At 40.7% G+C, this 24,871-nt stretch overlaps 1 protein-coding gene across 2 annotated transcripts in view; it reads left to right on the top strand.

Annotated features, from left to right (window-relative positions):
* Positions 1-23,839, top strand: part of FNDC3B (fibronectin type III domain containing 3B) — a 210,000-nt gene extending 186,161 nt beyond the window's left edge. For both annotated transcript variants that reach the window (XM_049803975.1, XM_049803976.1), the window contains 3 exons: positions 7,937-8,103; positions 11,414-11,541; positions 20,312-23,839. In XM_049803975.1, coding sequence (XP_049659932.1) covers positions 7,937-8,103; positions 11,414-11,541; positions 20,312-20,623 — 607 coding nt within the window. In that variant the 3' untranslated portion in view covers positions 20,624-23,839. The remainder of the gene's footprint in view (positions 1-7,936; positions 8,104-11,413; positions 11,542-20,311) is intronic.
* Positions 23,840-24,871: the final 1,032 nt, after the last annotated feature.

The following is a 24,871-nucleotide window of genomic DNA, read 5'->3' as shown; positions in this document are numbered from 1 at the left end:
TTAAGAATGAGCGCCAGGACATATGGCATGCTACAGTTTACTCTGCAAGCCTGGCTATATAGAAAGTTAACATTCAAGAAAAGTCTTTCAGGTAGTCTGTCTTCGCTTCATACTGTTGCATTGTGTAGATGAGTATTGCTATTAACAGTACTGATATTTCTATTAAGAGCGTTCTGGTCGGATACTTGGGGCTTTGCAGTAAGTGCTGTGCAGATGAAAAAGAGGAGGAAGAACTGAAGAGGAAGTATAAAAAGCTTAACTTGTTAATGCGTTTCAGCTTCGTTCCTAGAAATAGGAGTAAACCAACATTTTTAGTAGGTATGAGTTCACTGTGTGTGCGTCATCTTTTGCGACAAAGTATGAGAATACTGTGTTAAATGTTTGAGACGAGATGTTTCAGCTATTAGGAGTCTACTGAGACACAGAATTAGATGCTGTTCCATAAGTATTTTCAGAGAATCCCTGGTTTGGTGGGAAATTTAGTAGTTAACTACATAGAAACACAGTGGACCAATTTTCTCTTCTATTTTGATCAGTGTACATCTGCAGGTGCTTCACACTTCATGGGTATAACTAAATATTCCAGGCGGCAGATCATAAATAAGAGCAGCATCTAGACCAAAGATTTTCACTGAAACAAAAGCTATTTTCTGCACATCTCTAACAACTTCATAAGAAAAATAATGCCTTAATCAGAGTAATGACTGTTTAATATCTCAAGTGGTAATGGGGTTCAGCTCAGAGCAACGGGATCACGTTGACCAGTTTTCCAAGAGCACTTCTTTAGGTTCCAAGTGAAGTTGGTGAACTAGAGACTATGCTTGGCTTCCTTAGCGAGCTTTGCCAAAACATATTACTGAGACTGTCACGTCAGTAAATAGCTGCGAACACGATGTGCTGAATAAGATTCATTTTAAGGTTCATAGACACAGTTAGCTGCTGCTACACTAGGATGGTGGATTGTAGTGCTGCATAAGGAAGATAAAAATGCATAGGGCTGTAAGAGCATTAGTTTGCTATTGCTGAACTGTGTTTTGTTCTCTTTTGGTTTTAGCTTTAAGCCCACTCTTATTCATATCTACTGTTAATTATTAACACATTGCCATTGCAAGCCATGGTATTGGTAGTTGCCTAGTAATCTAGTTCTCCCTGACTGTATAGTTTCAACAGGCCATTGGATGCTTTCCTTAATTTCTCCCAGGTCTTTCATTCAAACGCTGTTAATTCACATTAAGTTATGCTCAGTATTGTCCTTCCTATCTGTTCCTTGGCCCCTGATGTGGCTGCGCACAGGAATCATCTGTCAGGCACTTTGCTGATCTGTCTTCCGTTCCTCCTGAATGTACCCAGAAGCTCCTTCAAAAAAAGTAATTTTTCTTGCTGTGGGGGAGCTTCAGTAGGTTAAGGCATCTCTATTTTCAATAATTCCAGACATCTGACAAGTGACTGTCTGTGGTAAATATGGATTATGTGCTCAAATTCATCAGTAGATGAAAGATTATCTAGGAGAAGCAAGTTAAAAATCAATTTTTGGCTGCAAGTACTCTTTGTCTAGCCTGCAGATGTGCTAGGTAATTATGCAAAGAAAACAAAATTCTTCCTATCTGACTGTTATCCCTTGTCTTCCTGCCTTTTTCCTCTCTTTGCTTAGTTTTGCTTTTCTAAGTATAAGGAAGGAAAAGTTGCCTCCTTCAGTGGGGCCTGTTATTATTACTTGTTAGGCCTGTAAACAAAAAATATATTGACAGTGCATTGCAGAGGTTGGTTTCTAAATGTATTATGAGCAAGAATACATGATAAGCTTTCAAAAAGGTGTCTTCTAGAAAATAGATCTTCATCCAGAGGGGCCAAGACATCCTGTCTGGTCCACACCTCATGTTAGGACTGGAAGTCAGGGTTGGGGGAGGTTGGGGGAGCACAAAACACTTTTGGGAACCCCTGCCCAGGTGTTTGCCTTCCCTTGGTACCTACCTGCAAAAGGAGATGCCAAAGAGTGGCTTGGAAAGGTGTCTCAAAGCTGAAAAGATTGGGTCAGCCTGGTACTGGTTACAGGAGCACTGATGGATGTGGGGATGGGGGATGCTGCAGATGTCAAGCTCTTCTCTTTGAGCTGAACATTTTAAAATACAGAAAAAAAGAAAAAAACCTGTGCATTGACTTTACTCCTGTATCTGTGAACCAGATGTTTTTGTTTTGAAGCTTTGCTTCCCTTACGAGGTGCCACCTCGTAATACAGGGAGCTGCTGGTAGGGAAAGAAAATCACCTAAGTCAGTGAGTGTTTGGTAAAGATCTTTAAACAAAATAGAGGAGTAGTCTAAAAAAGTAGGTAGGGGCTATAATTATTCACATAACAGGGATGTTGTGATAATAATGTTAAAAGAGCTGTTGGTTTGTGAAATTCATGTACTTTAGTTTCTAATTATGCAGTTACCCATGTATGCTGAATGAAGCCTCAGGTCGCCAGGTCAGACCAGTGCTGTATTAATGATTTCTCTCCAGCCAAATTTGTGGCAGATGACCATGTTTTTCTGGGAGGCAGTAACAGAATCAGTCGGATGGCTATTTCAGCCTTTGTACCTTGGTTCAAGATTGCTGTCTTTAGTGCTGTACGGCAGATTTTCTTTCAAATTAAATTGTTGTAAGGACAAACGGGTTACTAAAACATAAACAAAACCCGAGAGTTTGCAAGGGAACCTGCTGATTAAAATGTGCTGAGAACTAATGAGCAGGGGTAGAGCGAGTACATTCATATTTCTCTGCTTGACTGGAAGTGACTAAAGTGGAGGAAACAAAATAGCTGCAACATGTAAAACATTTCCAAGAAGATCTTCACTGAGAATAAAAACGTATTGATGAAAAACGAACAGCAGTGGTGTCTCCCAAACAATCATTCTAGGACACTGTGTTCTCTCCCCTCCATTGTGTGTAGGTAAATTAATAATCCGTGACTGACATGAGAATGTCTGGGAAGGGGAGAACTGGGATTGCTGGAGTGAGAAGAGAGGGAAGTAGCCTCTGGGGAGTGTCTCCATCCCTGGAGAAAGTTGCTTTCTTTTCAGTTTCTGCTGTTAATTTAGTGGAGAGGAGAGGCAATGCTGTAGCACATTAAATTGGAATAATGCAGATTTACTTGCGGATGGTGAAAACTTAAAAAAAAATAAAATGCAGCTGTGTTGAGAATGCCATTAACCTGCAGAGGTAGTCTTTTTTCAAAGACAGGGTACCGGTTTAAGGTATGTAGCCTACTGTCTTTTAAATTCAACGGGGCAAATCTCTAAGAATTGAAAATTTCTTGGTGCTTATTTAGCACACTTCAGGGAATTACGTGAAAGCAGGTAGAGGTTAGAGAATGAACACATCTTGGCTAAGACACTTGAGCGTGTTTTGGTTTTGTCTGTCTTGGAAGAGTGATGAAATAAGAAATCAAAAGTGTAAACACTTTTTCAACATTGCAGCTAAAGGTGTATCCATTTGATTGAAGGGACAAGAAGTGGCAGTTTGTCAAGCTGTAGTATTTCATTCGTGTTCAGTCGTGGACCCATCCCTCAGCGCCAGCCTAGCGACTGGGACTTAGCACATCCAATTTATGAATGATGTAAAACTTCATTAGATAAGCGGGATGTAGAAAAAAAATCCACCTCCCCAGTGTAGTTCACCTCTCGCCCTGAAAAGCCAGAAAGATTTTTGATGGCTGTGCTTTCTTAATGACCATGCTTATGGCATCCCGCAGCATCCGAGAAGGAAAACTCATTGTCCATGTTCAGAGGGAGAACGGAGTAGAGGCTGGAAGAAGCTGTGAAGGAGAGAGCAGGGGAGCTTTTCCATGTGCAGATTAAGTCAGCTTTTAAATGAGTAAGTGATGAAGTCCTTGCAAACAAGCTCAAAGCTGGCTTGTTTTTAAGAAAAAGTACGGAACAGGGCCTGGACACGTGGCAGGACACAGGGCACAGTGGACAATGTCAGGCTTGCCAAGAAGGCAAAGATATATAGAGCTCACATTTAAATGTGCTTTTTAAGTAAGATTTAAAGAATGAACTTGCAATAATATGAACAAATTATCTTTCTTTAGACGATTTTTAATGTGTGCAGACATTACAGTAGCAATGTGTAATCACGCTGATTGATTCGACTTCAAGTTCACTGCGATCCTTCAGCAGAAGGCCTGGGAGACTGAAAAAAGATTGTAGGATATATTGCTCCAAGTCTGTAGGCATCTACGTAAAATAACTGCACTATTTTTAAAAATAACAGAAGTAATTCTCGAGGACTACAAAGTACCTGCTTTAGACGTGAGGAAAACACTTCATTATTAACAAAAATTCACTGGTATTTTGAAGTTAAAATGTTTCATCTTCCTTGTGTTTCTTACATCATGATCTGCATCTTCAAACACAATTACAAAGCATTATTGTCATAGTAAAGCCTAACAACTGAATTTTATTGACTTAGTAATCAGCCTTTGTTCTTCCAAAATGGGAAGGCCTCTTTCTTCAAAGATGGTTGAATCTCAGAAGTGTGTTTCCATTACAATCTTGTGTATTGAACTTGGATGCAAGCTTTTCTGTAATGGCTTTTGTTTTCATTACAGATTTTTTTTGAGATGGAGAACTGAAAAGCGGTGGAGATGGAAACCAAATGGGATTATTAGTCCAGTTCCCAAATGACAGGAAGAACTCAAGTGTTTTGCCAGATCACTTATTCAGTGTTCTGAAACCTTAATCATATTCAAATGGTGAAAGGGTAGTTCAGGACTAAGTCATTGGTATTTGCCATATAAATGGTCCCCCACAACACCCTTCTCTGAATTAGAGAGATATGAATTTGATGGGTGGACTGTTCAGTGGATGAGGATGTGGTGGGACAGTCACATCCAGAGGGTAGTGGTCAGCAGCTCAATGTCCAGCTGGAGATCGGTGACAAGTGGTGTCCCTCAGTGGGTCCGTATTGGCACCAGTGCTGTTTAACATCTTCATCAATGACATAGACAGTGGGATCGAGCGCACCCTCAGCACGTTTGCAGACAACACCAAGCTGAGTGCTGTGGTTGATGCTCCTGAGGGACGGGATGGCATCCAGAGGGACCTGGACAAGCTCGAGAGGTGGGCCCTTGTGAACCTCATGAGGTTCTACGAGGCTGAGTGTGAGGTCCTGCACCTGGGTCGGGGCAGCCGTCGCTGACAATACAGGCTGGGGGATGAAGGGATTGGGAGCAGCCCTGCGGAGAAGGACTTGGGGGTCCTGGTGGGTGAAAAGCTGGACATGAGCCAGCAATGTGCACTCGCAGCCCAGAAGGCCAACCGTAACCTGGGCCGCATCAGAAGCGTGACCAGCAGGTCGAGGGAGGGGATTCTGCCCCTCTGCTCCGCTCTGGTGAGACCCCCCTGCAGTTCTGCGTCCAGCTCTGGGGTCCTCAGCGCAGGACAGACAGAGACCTGTTGGAGCGGGTCCAGAGGAGGGACATGGAAATGGTCAGAGTGTTGCAACACTTCTACGAAGAAATGCTGAGAGAGTTGGGGTGGCTCAGCCTGGAGAAGAGAAGGCTCCAGGGCGACCTTATTGCAGCCTTTCAGGACTTAAAGGGGCCTTATAAGAAAGATGGGGACAGACTTTTTAGCAGGGCCTGTAGCGATAGAACAAGGGGTAATGGTTTTAAACTAAAAGCGGGTAGATTTAGACTAGATAGAAGGAAGAAATTTTTTACGATGAGGGTGGTGAAACACTGGCACAGGTTGCCCAGAGAGGTGGTGGATGCCCCATCCCTGGAAACATTCACGGTCAGGTTGGACGGGGCTCTGAGCGACATGATCGAGTTGAAGATGTCCCTGCCCATGGCAGGGGGGTTGGACTAGATGACCTTTAAAGGTCCCTTCCAACCCAAACTACTCTGTGATTCTATTCTATGATTCTAAATATGCCTAGCAAGTGTACTGTGAGCCCAAACTGGGGTGTGGGTGTGCTTGTGTGGTAGCTGGTAAGGTATATTTATCCTCCCTTGCTTACCTAGCTCCACGGACGATTACAAAGAGGGCATTAGTCTATAATACTGCATTGCATCTTTTTTGCTATCTGTTGCCCTTGGATCAGGGTCAGAGATAAGTGTCAGCACTTCTATGAGTACTGCAGTGGTTTCTGAGCCAGCTGTCTGAGCTACAAGAAGTGGAGAGGGACAGACAGAGTTGTCTTGTCTTTTCAGCCTTATTGCTGTCCTAAATACATGTGCTTTGTTCATCGTGCAGTGGATCCCAAGAAATCTTGTTCCATGAGAACACATCTGTGGCAGTCTTTTGGAACGTGCCATAGCTGCTTATGTGAGCTTCAAAAATGTGGGCTAGCAGGCAGTCGTTAGAACTGTGTAAGCGTAAGGTTGAAAAAACAAAAAAAAATTCTTTGGAAATTGGCTCTAAAATCACCTCTTAAAAACTTGTGGCACAGATCTTTGATTTCCAATCAAGGTGAGAGACTCACTAAAACTCAGAGGGGGTAGTCAATCACATTAGTCCTCAGAGTACATTTCCAGCAATTTAAATTACCTGAACATTTCTTTTTATTACACATGATTCTTGATTTCTCTGTTTGTACTTCCGTGGTTTTCAATCATAATGTAATATGAATTGATTTCTGTCCCTGAGAGCTAATGACAGACCCAGTTTCTTTGAAATGCTCAAATTGCTTATACTGTCTATCTCACACAAAGCCGAAGGATAAAGCTAGCACCTAGATAGGGAGGTCAAAACCAAATCTCTTTGTTGGCTTTCCAGTGATTTAAAATCTGCTGAAATGGTTAAGATATTTGAATAAGTGTACTAAATCATCAAAAAAACTATGTGATCCTTCACGGTGAATTTTATGTTCTCCAGATCCAGGACTATTGCCAGTAAGACCTTGTTCCCCAGTGGAGGCTGAGCAGATTGATGCAAGATGCTGGGTGCTTCCTATTTATTTACCCTCATCCCCATTCTGCTCAGCACCCAGGGGGTCAGGATCTTAGGTAGAAATTGCTGGCTAACATATGACTATTGCTGAAGAGCATTTATCTGAGCAGAGCAGTTGGAAATAGAAGTCAGATTCTCTCTAGCAACTGTACCTTTTTTTTTTTTTCTTTTTTTTTTTTGTCTTGGTAAGATTAAGTGACAATGATTTTGTTCTGCATTACACTGTTGGACAAGTTTGCGTTTGCTGATGTTTGGTCTTGTCAGTGGAAGTATTTTGGAAGTCACTTCTGTAGCGTCGTGTCTTTTTCTTCTTCTCCTCAGCCGGCTCTTTAGCAGAGCTGTCATTACGGGCGTCCCCCAGAGCTCCTAAGCTGGCGTCCTCTTCCATCTTCCGTATCCCTCCCGCTATACTCGTGCTTCCCCCGTGCCTTTTCGCTCCTAGACCACCATGTGTTTTCCCTGAATCTGTTTCTGTCTCTGCTGTTTGGCTGTCTTCAGTCTGTGAACTCTTCAAAACTGAGAAGTGTGAAATATATTACACATCTATTATGCAATCTATACGTTCTGATTTAAACAGAATTACACTGGCTTAAGATGGCACAGATGAGTGTAATATGTGGTCTTTGGGTCTTTATGTGCAAATAAAGTCCAAATTAAGCAAGAAAAGATTCAAAGTATTAATCTTGTTTTAAACATACTTCTAAACCAGCAGCACCCGTGGTATATTGTAGCAGAACACAGGTTGAATCTGTTCTGATTACTGGGTAGTAGAGGATGCATTGACAGATGTTTTTCCTGGTAATTCACGTAATCATTTTGCAAGGTGAGTTTAGTTGCAAAAGGGACAATGAACTTCTGATTTCCCTAACCTAGTAATCATTGTTAGTGCATTAATAACATGCCATTTTTATACCTGCCTTTAACAGCTCTGCAAAGCTCTCTGTGCCAGAAGTGGCAGTGCCACTCCAGTGTAATTACATGTTCTCATTTTCATTGTTTCCAGGTTTATACCGATTTATAGGGGACCAAGTCATACATACAAGATACAAAGGCTGACAGAATCCACTTGTTACTCGTTCAGAATACAGGCGGTCAATGATGCTGGGGAGGGACCTTTCTCAGAAATATGTACCTTCTGCACAACTAAGTCAGTCCCACCTGCAATCAAAGGTATGTAACAGATTTATTTTTTTTTCCCCATATACAGAAGTAACGTGTAATTAAGTAATTGGTAAGTATGCGGTGAGTTTGTAAGGATTAACGTAAGTGTGCAATAACATGAAAAATCAGTTTGTGCTGCTTGTATATTTCTGTGAATTGTGAAGTTACATTACGGTGGGAACCTAAATTATCACCAAAAAATTCATATAAGCAATGTACATGTTATACTAACCCCTGTTGTTATACATAAACTGTTGAAATGCTGCTGCTAACAATAATGTTTACCAGGGGATTGCTCTGGATTAATGCAGCACTTCTATAAGGGATGTAACAGCTGTAGTAGATATGTGTACATACCAACTTAAGCATTAGTAAAGTTTAATGTTGTTTTTAGTGGTGTAGGTGATGTTCAGCGTACAACTTGAGAGTTTATTGTTCCTTTAATGTATAAATTAAAAATTACAGTCTTTCACATATATAAAGCATTAGATTTAGAACTTGCTTAGCATGTGTTCCACTAGAAAAACGAAGGGCCTAATTAAATGAAGTTTTACAGTGAAACAGCTTTTACTGTGTGTAGATTTTGGCCTAAGTAATTTTGCTTCTTCCTTCCAAGGAGAACTACTACAAAGGCAGGGGATTTGCTATATCGTCTGTCCGATAAACTGAGCTGAAATCAGATGCACCTTTTTTTTTTCCTGTGCGCTTAAAACTCCTTTGTCAAGCAGTACCACTTACTGTGAGAAACAGCGACTGTTGGTTTTTCAGAGAGGTTTCATTTGCTCTGCTATACTTAAAATCTGGCTTTGGTGATTTTGACACCATTTGTAATCAAAGATTTAGAGAGGGGAGAGCGCTGCCAGGGTGTCATTTCCCTGGTCCCTAGGTTAGCTGCTCTGAATCACCCCCAGGAAGAACAACACTCAAACGCAGAGAGAACATAGAGACTGGCTTCACTACGCTAAAATCGGCATATAAGAGAATCCAACCCTCGGTACCGCCTGGATATCCCCTGGGTTTTGGCATTTGCTTCAGTGCTGTTTCTGGAAGAAGATACCTGTATGTGTTCGATGGAAGGTTCAAGGGTAAATACACTTACCCAACAGTGAATTATCCTGATTCGCTCCATTACGCAGTCGTAAGATCTGGTACCCAGCAGAGCGAAGGGAGCTCGTGCCAGATGAAGGGGGCTGGCGTAGGTGACCGTAGGAGGGAGGCTGTGCTCACGGCTTTAGCGTCTGCGAGTTGTCGGAGAGCCTGGGCGCGGGCGCGTGTCGCTCGCGGATGCTGAGCCCGTGTTGCCGTTGCTTCTCTTAGTTGCACCAAGTGGGTGAAACTGGGACAGGGATGCCTGCGTGCGCTGTACGCCCATTTTCATTTTGTTGGATAGAAATCCGTTTTATTAAATTCTAGGTTTTTGGTTTGAACTCCCTGCCTGCCTATTTAGTTCCTGGTAAATATGACTCATACCCGCGACTGAATATCAAGCAGTTAAGATACCGTGCAAATACTGGGTCTTGTGTGGGCTGGAACCACAGGTACATGACAAAACACTGGCTGTAACAGAGAAAAGGGCACAAGAAAAACCGTGTAAGTGAACGCTGCTGTGGGGAGGTAATGCTATAGGGAAAAGAGATCTGTTGAGTCAAAATGATGGTGGTGATTCCCTTCCGTGTTCAGAGCAGTACAAAGGAGCGTAGGTGATAAACTTAGTACGGTTTTTGATGTATCAGAAGCATATGTTTATTCTCCTATAAAGTATCCGAATTACTCACTTAGTGATGCCGACCCTAAAATAGCGTTATTGTTAATAGCAGTGTTTTGTAAGTGTCAGACAAAAATCTACGTGTATTGGAGTGAGGGATGGAAGGAGGAGGGAAAATAATTGAGAATGTTGCTGTCAGCTGAGATGAAGGCGTCTATTATCGGTCTCTCAACCCTGGCAGATGTGCAGAGAGAAGCAAATGGATATTGATTACATTTGGATCTGCGTATGATTCATGTGTTCCCCTTGGGTGCTAATGAATTAGTCTAAAATTCATGTAATGTATGCGGCAGCATTTGTTTCTTTGATACACTCTCCTGTTGTCTGTTTTCGTAGGGTTGGGAATCTAGATTGCCTTTAACAAGCTCGTGTCCTTGCACGTGCACACGTTAACCACTTGGTTAAGTGCTAGCGCTGTTGTTTCTCCCAGTTTCTTTTTTTTTTTTTATCATGCATGCGCTTGCCTGCTCTGCCTGATCAAGAGGTTGGTGGACCCTGGATGCTGTCACAGTTGTTTTGATGCCTTCCAGTGGCAGATGCTCAGTTGTACATATAAACACGCCGCCTCTGTTGGTACTCTGCTCAGCTCACCTGCAAGCTTGCCGTCGGGCATAGTACAGCATCTTTTGGCTTTCAGCTGGTGAGGGTCCTCTCCCCCAAGGACGGCAGCATTGTAGCAGCTGACAAATTGAATTTCTCTCGAGTTCTAGTGAAAGCGCTACCCTAAGCCTGGCTAGAAGTAGCAGGTCTGATCATCTGAATGTGAGGCTCAGAATTAGATACCAGTCCGAGTCTTTAAAATTATGCTTATACTTTTGCTTCCCAGGCTGCACTTAATCTCTAATCCAGAAGATAATTTAGCTTCCCTTCTCACATTCCTTCCCTTATTTTTCCTGAATGAAATGTTTTCTGTTATTCTGCTCTTTCAACAATGTGTAGCATGGGAGGAATATGCAGGCATCTCCACTGGTACAGGTGTTTGCTCAGAACTTCACGAAATTGCTGCTTCCATTAATGTCAGTGTAATTCACGCCTTGGCTTCTGCTTTGAAAAGATCAGTGCACAGCATTGCAATTGAATTTTAAAAGTTCAAAGTTTTCTGTCACGTCCACTCCCCCTTTCTAGCGGCTCGCACAGCTGACAGATGAGGGATGCTCTAACAGCTTACTGTCCTTCTGCAGAAGTGATCTGGGTCCTACAGTAAACTTCTTAGAAGCTTGTTAATCAGCTCTAAATTTCACCCAGTTTTCTGGTGGATAGTGTTTGTTATAGTTTAATACCGCAAGAATCCTGAACTGCTTAATCAGGCAAGGCTGTCCTGAGATACATGAGACTTTTGAGTGACTTAGCAGTTTTACTTCTTTCATCCAGTGGTGATGGTAATTTGATTTTTTTGGCCACATAAATACAGTACAGATTATGTGCTACTAACCCTTGTGATGTCCCGAAGCGCTCTTTTTAAAATGTTTTCCTATATATCACGCTACACGTAAAATGAGTAAGATTTCAACGCAGTCTGTATATTAAACGTTAACACCTTTTATTTCATTGTAGCCCCTCGAGTGACACAGTTGGGAGGAAACGCCTGTGAAGTTACCTGGGAAACGGTCCCACCCATGAAGGGAGATCCTGTTGGTTATGTTCTGCAGGTACTGGTTGGAAGAGAATCTGAATACAAGCAGGTAGGAAAATGGTCTCGTTTTAATATTGCTGAATTGATGACATAATGGAAATGTTTTTGAACACTCGCTGTGCTGCTTCTTTCTACTGTATTGAATTACACCCTATGGTGATGTGTCAGGTGAACTTTGCTAAAGGCTGAGTCAAAATTAAGGGCTGTAATAGGTTGTTTTCTCCCCCGAGGGAGTATATAGAACATCATTATCTTACTGGAGCGATTTGCGCTCTGTCCATAGTTAATCACGATTTCTAACTGAACTAACCTTTGAAAAGTTACAATTCTGTCCACCCATGCTTTCTTCTGAAGTGGCTGGTGCTAACCGTTGTCTGAAGATGGGAAGATGAAGTAGGTAGATTATCTTCCTCATTCACTAAGCCAATTCCAAGACCTTCCATCGAGGATTTCAGTCAAGGACGCAACTTTTAATTGGTTTGTTCAGCCATCCCATTCCTGTCTGAGGTTTCGATGCGTGGACGCGTAGCTGCTGTATATCAGCTGCCCCACAGAAAACGCTGTCCGTCCTTGCACTACAGAAGCGGAGTGAATGAAGTACGGCTGATCCTTTTTTCCTTGTGTGTCTTGATTAGAGCTCACACGTGGACATTTCCCCAGGGCACCTGAAACAGAACAGTTCGTTCACAGCTAGATCTTTTATTTCATCTATCACACCTCTGACTCTGTGATTTACAGTGCACTTCATGTGTGCCCTGTCTTTTCCCTGTCCTTTCTTTCATTCTCCTATGGATTCCAAATAAGTCCAAATTAAGGAATGAGGTACGTTAAACCTTAAATTAAACTCCTAAAAATATGAGTAAGGTGGTACTTTCCTTGCAACTGTCTTTGCTCCTCTTCAGTCTATTTTTGACTGTTACTGTGAATTAACGAATTATCAAAAATAACATAAATGCAAGAAAACTCATGTGGGTGCTAAAGATTCAGAAACCTAACTATTGTTTCTGTCAGGAAACATTTTTGGTGCTGGTATAGGTAATAAAACCTCCGTGTACTGTGTTGGCCTCATAATGTCAGTGGTAAGTGGATAAGTGGAGCCATTTTGCTGTTGCCTGATTTACAAAATAGCTTTGATATATAACCTTCAGGTACAGCTTTAGTAAGCGTAGCTTAAGCACTTAAAATGTTCTGGATGTCCTTGGGGAGAATTGAGCGTGGCTTCTTGTTCCTTTAAGGCAGGTGGTGGCTTAATTTTCGCAGTCAAGAGGTTGTGGTATGAAAAAAAACCAGCGTTAAAGGAAATAAAAAGTACCTTCGGGGTCTTATGTTGGAGCTCTTCATTTCTCATGAAGCACGATGCTGATGAGGGGTGTTTTGCTTGAGTTTTCACAAGTAACTCACTAGAAGAAGCTCCCGGCTGGGATGCTCAAAGCTGACGCTGCGTCCTCTGTAGTTGGGCTGGCTGATAACCAGCCGTGGAAAAGAGGGGAGAGTTCCACTGTTTCACCTACTCAGAAATCAGTTTTGCCCATCAAAATGATTTGTCTTCATCATGAACGTGGGTGTCATGTCAACACTGGGTCACATCACTGACTTAATGTCCGTTAGCCGAGCTGCAGTAGCTGTGTGCATGCTCTTAGCTCCTGTTATGTCAGTAGGAGATAAAATATATAAACGTCTTTCCGTGATTTTCTGGCTAATGCATTTCACTTTACCTTTGCTGTGGCATGCATGTGATCACTTGCCACTATTTAGCTGAAAAGTAATGTGAGTGATATGTTAATTACATTTGAAGCGCCAGTCCTAAATTTACTCTTAAATCTGTTTGCTTCCCTGCAAGTTACATAGATATTTTGCACATGTCTCTCAGGGAGCGCACTGTATTAGAAAGGGTTTGCAAATTGATTTGAAGGGTTGCACAAATTAAGAATATTGTAGATTTTTCAGACTATTAAATACACCCATGAGAAAGAGCAGTGTCTTAAGTGACTTGGGTTTCTGTAGCAGTCGCCAGTGCGTTTTGCAAGATCCAGGGATAGTACAGCTGGATAAGGAGATAAATAGCTGTGTGAAGTCATTTTTTATGTCACACTGGCATGGAAATAAATGCAACAAATAGCTCTTTCAAGCTGTTTATGGGCTGTGCAGGACTTCATATCACGTAGAGGGTCTCTCATCCTCAGATGCTTTCCCCTTCGCTCACCTTCCAGGACACGGTTGTCTCAGCTTTGCAACACAGAATCATAGATCATCTTGAGTTGGAAGCGATCCATAAGGATGACGTGTTTTACACCAGCCCAAACACAGATGAGTTTCATAGAATAAAAAACCACTTTTAAAATCACCTTAAAATTGAAACTTTGCAACTAATGAACGTACAAAACTGTTTCTGTGTTACAAGGCTGTAATCCTGTCAATAGTCAGATCGCTTTATTTGCATCAATTTAAAGGCAACTATTTAAGGCAACACATTAAACAGTTTTAACTAGGAAGACATGTTACAAACCCGTGGAGCCACGTCTCTGTGTCTACTCCCAGTCGATTTCCTTCAGATGAAGGCAGCTGTTAGCTGACCAAAAGCAGTTTCCTCATTCTTAATCCTTGCTTTCAGTGTTTAAATGAGTAAAAGCTTATGAGTGTAAGTTCATGTGCAGGTATATCCTGGAGCAGAACAAACCAATTAAAGGGTAAAGCATTTACTAAGCATTACCATCTGTAAAAGTGACTATGCACGGCAGAAATCAAGATGATGATGCATGTAAATCTATTTTTTGTGACGAGAATGGGAGAATGTTTGATTATATGTCTTATGTTTCTCCCTCAGGAAATTTTGCAAAGATACCGTTATTGTGACAAACTTATTAGGAAGATGACAATATGGCTTTTACAATACTGCCTTAGCATTCATACTCTGTTATGTTTTTTAAACCGGTGTGATGGTGTTATATTGACAAGAATGTTGTAGGCTTTACATAGTAGATTTTAGTCTTTTCATCCAAATAAAAGCCCAGGAAAGGAAGATCCTTTTATTGTGAAAACTGAGTTAGAACTTTTTTATGATGGTTGTGTTTGAGTTTTCAAAACACGGCTATATCCTGTGACTATTTGGGGAACATTTGTGCACAGGAGCGGCACGGTGTCGAGCACAGAGTCTCCCGGGACTCGATAAGAAAGCTCACAGAAATCCTTACTCAGATGGCACAGATGTGACACTCGATTCCTATTTCTGGGGAGATTTTACGTTACAGATCTTGATCCAGCTCTTTGCTAGGAAGCCCTTCAGAAGGTGCAGAATGCAATGTTCTCCCATATTAATTTCATTAATAGAAGAAAAAAATCCACCTGGGCACTTTGTGCTGACTAAGCGTGAAGTAGTCTGCTTCAGTTTATCCTGTCCCAGAGTCAGGCACACACTGAAATAAGTGGCCATGTTTCACTTCCCTTACTCACACAGCGTAACTCTTTAGTACACGGCACTGATTTTTCTGGAACTGCCTGTGGACCAGTATAGAGTAGGGCATTGTGACACCTGTCTAGTGTGTTCTGTATCTAAAGGGAATAAATATAGAAAAGTCACTATGAAATGGAACATTAATAGGAGAAAACAGTCTTGTTGCCATCCGTTGACTCTCAAAGTTTGAGCTCCTTATTAATCTATCGCTGTGTATGCCATCCTAGAGATGAAGTTCTCCGGAGATGTAAGAACTCCTAGGAGCAGACCCCCCCGTCCGTACTTGCACCTCGCTTATGTTGTAGAAACAAATTTGAGTTACAGAAAATAAACATCTTTGTTAATTTATAAAATAAGCTAAATCACTTCAGCATTTCCTTCCCCTGCTGCAACATCAGCCACTGATGTGCTTTTGGGTAAAGCTATAGTTTCTTTCTAGATCATCACACCTGAGCTGTCTCCTGATGTGTGCAGCCCTCCACATCCCAAAAGCCACTGTTTTTCCATCATTTGACCTAGCAGAGGTAGTATCAAAGTACTCAAAAGCTCTTTTTTTTTTCCAGACTGGGGCTATAGCTATCCCTGCCCTCCTCTGGGAGAACACATCGTAAATATTTCTCTGCTGGGAATTGTCTGAAGAACTGGATTTGCAGGAGCTAAACAGATAACAATTTAGCTCCCTAAAAAGTGTGTTTGAAAAAAAAAAAAAGAACTACTGCTTTTCCTGTTTCTCAAGCAATGTGTTCCTTTTTGTGTATTTGTATGCTTTATCTATTTGGATAATTCAAAAAAGCAATGGCATATGACAATTCTTTTTAGGAAATCACATTTTCCTTGTTTACGAATCAGGATGTAAATCACAACAGATTCCAGGAATCAGTGGCCCGGGTTTGTTTTTCTGTTTCTTGCATTTTCATCTAGTAAAGCTTACTCGGAACTTAGCTTTAAAGTGCGTTAAAATCGTCTCCAGCTTTGCACAGATTTCCTCTGGAGTTAGGGGAGCAGGCTGGGTTGAGCAGCTCTGGGGATCGAATCACCAAGGAGCTAGCTCTTTGTAAGAGCTGACCGTGGAAATGAGAGCTCAGCTTTAAAGCTTCTTTGTCCTTAAATTGTTTGCCAGTGAGGCAAAATGTTCTACCTTTGCGATTTCCAAGAATTTGGAGGCAATGGTGTTTCATCAGCTTCTGCCACATCTTTTCTGGGAGAAAACTGTCCCCAGACACTTTCCAAACGAAGAAAAGATATGGGTAAGATACTGGGTGTGTTAAAAAAAAAAAAAAAAAAAAAAAAAAAAATATCCCCGGCAATTCAGTTTGAAGCCTGCTCGGGTCTGCACCAAGAGGTGGGTGCCTGGAAGAACCCGGTCTGTCTTCCCGAGCTCAAATTTTTATTATTGTTTTTTCTTTGGTTCAGACTCTGTAGACACACACAATCTCTGAAATGCATTCAGTACACTGTTAATTTGTTTAAAGCTCCAATCAGAAAAAAAAAATTGTTTTCCTTCTCTATTTTAAATAGCAAGTCTAAGGCACTTGTTCTGGTTGCATGCCAAAATACAACCTAATGTACAGTACGCATTGGCATTTATTATTAGCGCCACTTGCATTGAGTATTTTCTCTGCCTCCTGATGCCAATTTTGTGTCATGAGACAGAGCAAATAATTTCCTTTTGTTAGAGTTTTTTCAGTGCAGCCCACTTTGTGGAAGGTGATCTTAGGGACTCTTGTTCGCTCTTTGTTTGAGACAGGGTGGTCCACACAACTCTTAAGGGTTTATGAGCATTTCAACAGTGGGGTGAGTGAAACTGATTTTGAATTTGGATAAAATCATAAACCAGTTTCTTGAAGAGAAATCTGTTAGATGACTTCGAAGAAATCAAATCTTTCAAGTGGGCGTGCTTTGTAAATAGATTTATCCTGCCTCTGATTCTTGATCTTCTTATCACCATACAGAATAGGCTTTACTAATTATTAAATACACTGGTCATTGCTATGGAGTGCGGCAGCCAGGTTGGGTTATCTTACGCTTTCCAGTGTGTTGCTTAAAGGGCAATTGTGGCTGTCATTTTTATTATTTGGAAAAGATGGAGGGGGGGGTGGAATTATTTAATGACATCGGTGAAATTGAGAAATACTTGCCTCCAGGAATTCTCTGAGCTCAATCAGTACGATCAAATGCCATAAAGGGCTTCAGCAGCAGTTTATTACTTCTGATGATATTTTCGTTGAGGGAACCAGGCAAAAAGCTCCTGTTTTTATTATATTCTCAGGTGCCTAAATAGAAAAGCTGTTTTTAGGAAGTGAAAGTGATAAATTGGATAGCCACTTTACTTTGACTTGTTGGCCGCAAAAGCATAATGTGCTCCGTATAAAAAAAACTATGCTGCTTTATACAGTTATATTTGGTTTCATATTTGTTTAGCAAATTTAAAGACCTTCTCCGGAACGCTCAGTTTTATCTTTTTTCTCTATTGCGTATGCGAAGTCCGTTCACAGAGCGTAACTGTGGTCACAGCCAAGCACGTATCTCTGTGCTGAGGGCATCCTGCGTTGGCTTAGCCTGCTCCTACAGACACTACTGCAGGCAAACGTGAGCTGGAGCCAGTAGCATCTCCAAGGTGCTCGCCGCAGCCGGTTACGGAGGATACAGAGGCTACTGCCAGAAGTGAATGACAATTAAGCACAATAATTTTTTTACCTGTTACTGAGAAAGGACATAGGTCCACTGGCGCTCAGTACTCCTCAAACCACTGAAAGCAGGACAATTTCCACCACCTGCCTAGCTCTAGCACGCAAAATGTTTTGTCTTTATCGTTAGTGAATATTAATTCGTGTATTCAGTGTACTTTTGAGTATTTTTCAAACTTTCTTTAAAGATGCACTCTTCTCTCGCTTGACAGTCCAGCCTTTTTCTGAGAAGTGCTGTTGAGTAGCTGGCTTGAGTGAACTTGGTCATCTGTATTTATTAGACTGTAATGAAGATGCAGGTCTTTGATTTAGCCAATCTTAGCCTCCAGTTACACTGGTATTCACCACCCTGACAGAACAAAACAAGTAAAAAAACCAATTAACTGGACGGGTTTTTTCAGTGCAAAGACAGGTTGTATATATCCCATCCCTAGTATCTGTGAAATGTAATTTATGAAGCGTAGATTGTAAAATTTTTATTGAATGTCATTACTTGGATTCTACTGGATTTTTATTTTGTTTTAGAAGTGGTCATATTGGTTGCAAAGGTTCATTTATGGCAAAGGCATGTAGAGCTCCTATGATTATATATTTTGAAGTGAAATTAATAATGACAACAGCACCAGAAAACATACGTCACTTACGGTTGTTTTGTAAGGATAGTTGCTCTGAGTTGCCGTGTCTCAGAGTCTAAAGAAATGGGAGTTAGGTAAGTCCTCCCAGTAGAAGAATCCTGCCTCTGGTCCTGTGGAAGAACACGTCCTTTTTTCATTACTCGCTGAATGTAGAGTTACATGCCAAATGCATGCAACTTTTCTCTGCGTGATCATTTCTATTTGGGAGTAAACCGAAGCATTAACCACCTACAAGATGTAGCACTGGTGATGGAGTAGGTGGAGGACAGTTGCCCGCAGCAGGTGGGTATTACAAATGGAGTTGCCATTGGAAAATAGAGTGGCAGAGAAGTTCTTGGGATGAGATATGCTTTGCAAACGAAAGTTTCAACCGTCGCGTTATTTCTGTGGACTGCTACAGCGCTCGCAGTTTTGTTTTCCCTGCAATTCCTGTATTACCGTAACTTACTGGCTCACTTCTCGCTGGCGTTGGGAAGACAAGCCAAGATGACAAGAAAGGCAGCAGTGCATAGCTGTGGTTAATCGCAGAGATTTACGGTATGAGTTTGCTTTATTCCTGTCACTTGAGCTCGAGTGAACTTCCTGTGAATGCTGAGCATACTTGAGAAAGGTAACGTCATTTTGTTTAAACATTGCTTCTTGGTTAATGCCCTGGGGCCAAGAAACACGAGCTGGTTAAAGGATTTCTACTTAGTCTGGAAACTCAGAGTCACCATCATTCAAACTATATTTGGAAAAACTGTGAGAGTTTAAAAGGAGGGGAGAAAACGAACGAAAGAAAAACCTTAATCTTTTGTCCCAGACCTTCTCAAGAAATCAGCGACTGGCTTTTTAACGGAGGGATGAGTCTCCAGGGCAAACATGGGCAGGAAAGCTGGACTCTTCAAGTGGTGTTTAGCCGAGCACGGCTCTTCTTTTTCCTCTTGTATTTCTTACTCCGGAGTAATGCACAAGAAGTCCTCTATCGGCTCAGGTTCAATTTCCCTCTTCTTACCCTTTTCTAAGCTGAGTTCTTGCCTCCGGGGGAGCAGAGATGCTCTCAGCCTTCTGCTCCTGCAGCGAGGAGAAGGAAACCGGCTAAATGAGCAGGGGAAGAAGAATCTGAAGTTCAGGATGGTGGGGTTTTTTCCAGCAGACAGAGGCACTTTGTGACACATGTTTTTATTTCATAAAATACCAGTTTCAGCAATCCTCCGTTATATAAATTGTTGACTGGTTATTTGTTTTCAGAGTTGGTAAATGTTTCCCGTGGTCTTTTTCCATTTAAGTCACAAAACTGTCTCTTCGATGTTCCGTTATCTCTCTTCTTTCTCGTAGTGTGACTCATGCTCTCAGAGTCATGCGGTACCTACATTTGATTAACGTAAATACATAATGGGTTTGGATTGCTAAAGAACCAGATATAATGCAACCAAGAGGAGCTTTTTTATACCTTAATCATATTTTATTGTTTCCACAGTTCTGAAAATGTAATTTCTGGCAAGATTGCTGACTCTTGAGAGAAATGCGAGGGGAAAGTACATTAAACTAATACTTGTAGCCGGTTTTACAATTATACAGTGAATGTCTTCCAGTAACGCTAGTTCGCAGGTTTTCTTCCTTTTGGAGCCAAACACGGTGCTTATGTCTTAGACATGTTTTAGGCACGTAGTCACATTTTAAGAGTACAGAAATATGTTTGTAGTATTTATGACACCCACAAAAGATGAGTACGTCTTATGGTTGCTGTATTATGTGAAGTCTTGTCTGTCAGTCCTTGTGTGCGTTGACTCTGTGCATTGAGACCTCTCGTGGTTGGACATCTCTTAGATAGTATTCCACGTGCTTCTGATTTTCCAAAACCTGCATGGACCTAGTGAGTTCCTTCCCTTGAGAGCTGCAGAAGTTTTTCCTTGGAAGACTCAGACTTGACCTAACTTTCTGGCTCAAATCCTTGCGAAATCGGGCATTATTACTTCTTTAAATTGTTTGATGCTATGGGAGGAGGAGGAGGAGGCGGTTGTCTTGCTCTTTGTACGTGACTGTGCTTGCCGTTTTGTTTTGAAGGTGTACAAGGGAGAAGAGACCACCTTCCACATCTCAGGCCTTCAAGTCAACACAGACTATCGGTTTCGCGTCTGCGTCTGCCGCCGGTGCTTGGATACCTCACAGGAACTTAGTGGACCTTTCAGCCCATCCGTTGCCTTTATGCTTCAGCGAAATGAGATCATGCTTGCGGGAGAAATGGGAAGCATAGATGATCCTAAGATGAAGAGCATGATTCCTACTGATGAACAGTTTGCAGCCCTCATTGTTCTTGGCTTTGCAAGTTTGTCGATTATATTCGCCTGTATATTACAATACTTCTTTATGAAGTAGAGAATTCAATGGAAGTTTGAGATACGAATTTAACTAATGCTACGCATTATAATCCACACATTTATTCAGATATTCCTTTTTTTTGAAATCCTTTTGTTCTACCATACATTTTATATACTTCTCTTGTTTTTACAGTTCTAGCTTGAAGAAAGATAAATCAGTGTTTTGATGCACCTTTTTGAAATTCAAAACTAGGAAGCGGTCAAACTGGAGAATCAAGCAAACCAGATACCAAAAGCAAGATTTTTATTATTTTTTCCTTCACGGTTTCAAAATTGTCACCAATTTGCCTTTTCAACGTTGTTTTGTTTTTTTCACTGAAGTTCGTACAGTCTCTTATTTTATCTTACTCTTTAGGACATTTTAATCATGAGTCACTTTTTTGTCTCTTCTTTTTCCTTCTAAACATTAGTCACAAGTGTGTATAGCGGTAAGACTAGAATACAGTGTTAGTCAACAGTAACAGGTTTTCCTTGAACAGTATTAACAATGTTGCCTATGAATTATTCACTACATTTGCCCCATTTTTTTCAAGATAAAACCGAAGTTGTTATCTTAACTGTTTAGTGCATTTAAATCGGAACGATATCCTGCAGTCAAAAAACCTTTTTAATTATCTGTTATTTTTACAGTTACAACACTATGAACTGCCTGTATAAGAAATCAGATAACCAAACTGCATATAAATTATGAAGCATTATAGATTTTTTTTTTTACCATTCTGATTCCTAGCAGTAATTTTAAGTAAGAGGGCATTGTGCAATAGTTAGTTATTCCCATGTTCAGCTATTTAAAAGCTGCTTTAACTTGTCTGTTTGTCACTGTATATAACTACTCCTAATCTAATACTAGATATTATTCTATTATGTTCAGCCTGATTTATATGATTAGAGCTGGTGACAGCTTACTGCCTCTACTGAATTAGGTGAGATTTACACTTAAGGTAAGCAAACTTTACTGTCAGTTGATCTTTTTTTAACTATTATTATTATTTTTTGGAGGGGTATCCATTTTATGGAACTTTCTTGGAGGTGTCAGAAATTAGATCTGTTTCTTTGAAATACTTTAAATGGGTGTCTACGCTATTCTTACCACGGGACTAATTGAAATAACTTGGTACGTGGCAAAATTCAGACGAGAGTCCTGCAGAGGAATAGGCCCTGCTCTGATGGGAGTGCCCCCCCTCCTGCCTGCCCCTTCCCAGAAACACATTTTAATCCATCGAGATACTAGATTTTTAACTCTTAAGTCATTGGGTTATTTATATTAAGTCAACATTGCGCGAGTACCTCAGGGACATAAATGAGCTGGAGGTGCAAATAGATTCCAAAAGGGTGCAACAGACACAGTGTATTTCCCTGCCTCTTGTTTTTGTATATTTTTGCTACTTGGTTTTGCTTTTGTCCTAGCTATTTTGTGCTCTGTCTCCATCGTCTAAGATTCAGTGTCCTGTACTAGCATAATAGTCCCTTAACCAAAGTAATGGGGAAAAAACAACATTATTTTTGTTCTAGGTTTATTTATACTATATACTGCATACAGTACTTTAAATACCAATTACAGTGCAATCTTTTATTTATTGTAAAAAAAAAAAAAAATAAAAAGTGTACTTATGTACTAATCCCCCTCCCCACCCTCCCCGTAGCATGTTATATTTTGTCTGTTTTATACTGTCGTACTTTAGGTCAACTTTCTACCTGGCAGCATTCCTAGTATTATTAATCTTCTTACGTTTTTTTGTGTTTTTGAAGATGGGAGCATCTAGTACATTAAATGCCAAAAAAAAACCCATTATCAGTGATTCAAACGTTTACATGTATCCAAAAACATAATCATCTCTGGAAAGGAAGTGCTAAGATCAATGAATTATTCTGTGTGCCTCTCTAGATGTAGCAAATATTAGAAATGGTCTGTATTTTGTTATTGACTATAATTAGTTTAATTTAGCCTTGCAAACTAATGGCATTGAGCTAAATATATATATTTTTTTGTTTTTGCCAAAGTCATGGCTTGTCAAATTTATTTACATCTTATTTAAATTTATTTGTGATATGAAACTTTGTGACCTTGCATCTGTATTTTGTGAGCGAAGCGTATACAACTGTTTTCAATGGAGGGGAAAAGAGTGTATTTTTTAAAGCGATGAAAAGACTGCTAGTTTGGAAACCCAGAAATTTGAATAGATTCCCTTTTTTATTTTTAGAATATTGTTTCAGCAGTGCTGCTATGAAATCCGAGCTTGACACCTTTTTAAAAAAAAAACCTGCTTTAATTAAAAAAAAAGAAAAAAAACCCAACATCTTGCTTTAGATGATTTGATCAGTTCGAAATACAGATGATACTAAAAGCAGTAGTGTAGAGAAGAGCAATCGGTTACACTTGAAGCATTTCTGTCATTGCTAATTTTTAGTGTCCCTTCTAATCACGCTAACGAGACCGCCCGGTCCAACCCTGGGGCGATCAGAAGAAGTATTCTGTAGGAGTTGGGATAGGCCCTAAATAAGTTCATTTGACATTCTTTTAGTTTGCATATTCTGCCACAGTGATTTGATTGTCATGCATATATTGACAAAAAAAAGCATTGCAGATGCTAAACCATTCCCGTTCCGATTGCCATCACCGCTGACCCACCGTTCGCTGATGCCTTGGCTTTGCCCGTTCATCTTTACGCCCTCCGATCCAGCGATAGCGGGCGTTGAATCCAACCCGAGGGCGCTCTGCCCTCAAAGAAATTATCAACAACAACAACAGCAAAAAGGTAGAATGAAACACTAAATATTGGAAACCCTTAGGGAAGGAGAGAGGTGGTTTTTATATTGTTCTGCCTTTTTCTTTATGAACTTGAAATGTTTTCTAATCCTGTTTGTTGGCTACAGTAGCTCAGTATTCAGTGTCACGATTGAAAAGTGCCCTAACTGAATGTGTATGAACCTTATCCTTGCACAGTTCTTTAAATTGAAAAAAAAAAAAAAAAAAAAAAAGTTTTTACCTCACTATGGGAACATACATTCCAAGCTTTTCAACTTCAAAAAAAAAAAATCATAAGTTTTCTTGTATTGTAAATTTTAGACTATTTCATATGCATTGTATTAAAACTGCCATATCAATTTTAATGTATAGATTTTGCAAATACTACACTATGTATGTAAGACTTAACTGTATCTGTAGTGTATATGTAATATATTTATGCCCAATAAATGTTTTAATTCTTTCTGATACTACCAGCAGTTTTCTTAACTGAAGAAGTCGGTCTTCATGTGGCCCCTTTCTAGCAGGTCGGTGGTGTTGCTGCGAGAGCCCTGAATTTAACTCGGGATGTTTCTGACTTGGAATGATTTTGCGTTATTCGTGAAGCGTTTGCCGGTGCGGTTCAGCAGTTTACGGCATAATCTTTTCTTAGACTGAGCTAACTACACCGCAGCTTGCCGGTCCACCCCCTGGAAAGCTGAAATCCAGCCAGGCTGTTACCCGTGCCGTGCTTTAGGACGGACCTAAAGCTCCGTCCCGGTGAATGCCAAATTCCATCTCACTGGTTTGAAACTGGTGGGCTGGTTTCTGTAGCCCCCCCCCCACCCCGTCTCCTTGTCCGTGGGGAATCGCGGTCCTCTCCCGAGGGCTGCCCGGTTCCGGACAGCATCGGCTGCGGCAGTGGGCTCGGACTGCTGCCCCGCAGTTTGCTTCCCTTGGCAGGGCTGAGGTACGGTAAGCAAAAGCTTACGGAAATCATCTTAAAGTCAACTTTCTCCCGTGTTTTAATCACTTCTTTTAAATAGCTTGCGTGAAAAGTTAAGGGTGGTTAAAAAAAAAAAACAAACCACCAAAACCTAGATTTGTTATCTCTTTGTAATTAAACCTTGAAATATCACAGCTTTTCACCTATTTGTTAATTATGTGCGATAAATTCAATTACTCATCATAAAGAATTGGTCTAGTATGTGTACGTGTTTCTTGGCAACCACATTAACGTTTGTTTTCTAAACAGCTTTTCTTCAAATCACTGCATAAATACAACATTGTTTGCTTTTTTTAATTACTGCCGTTTACAACATGAGTGGGTTTTTCCTAAGGAAATACAGTTATTTTTTACACTTGGTTACTCAGCTTTTTTTTTTTTTTTTTTTTTATTTAAACAGTGCTTGCCAAAACAATCTCTTTTTAACAAAATCTTTTAACCGTGTCTGTAGAATAGTAATCAGTGCTTTGGTGTCTGAAGAGATGTTATATTTTCGATAGTCCCTGGTTTACAGT

Source organism: Accipiter gentilis, chromosome 6, assembly GCF_929443795.1.
Source record: "Accipiter gentilis chromosome 6, bAccGen1.1, whole genome shotgun sequence".
Classification (NCBI taxonomy): Eukaryota; Metazoa; Chordata; class Aves; order Accipitriformes; family Accipitridae; genus Astur; species Astur gentilis.
The sequence above is the reverse complement of the archived record's forward strand: the minus strand, read 5'-3'. Positions and strand labels throughout refer to the sequence as shown.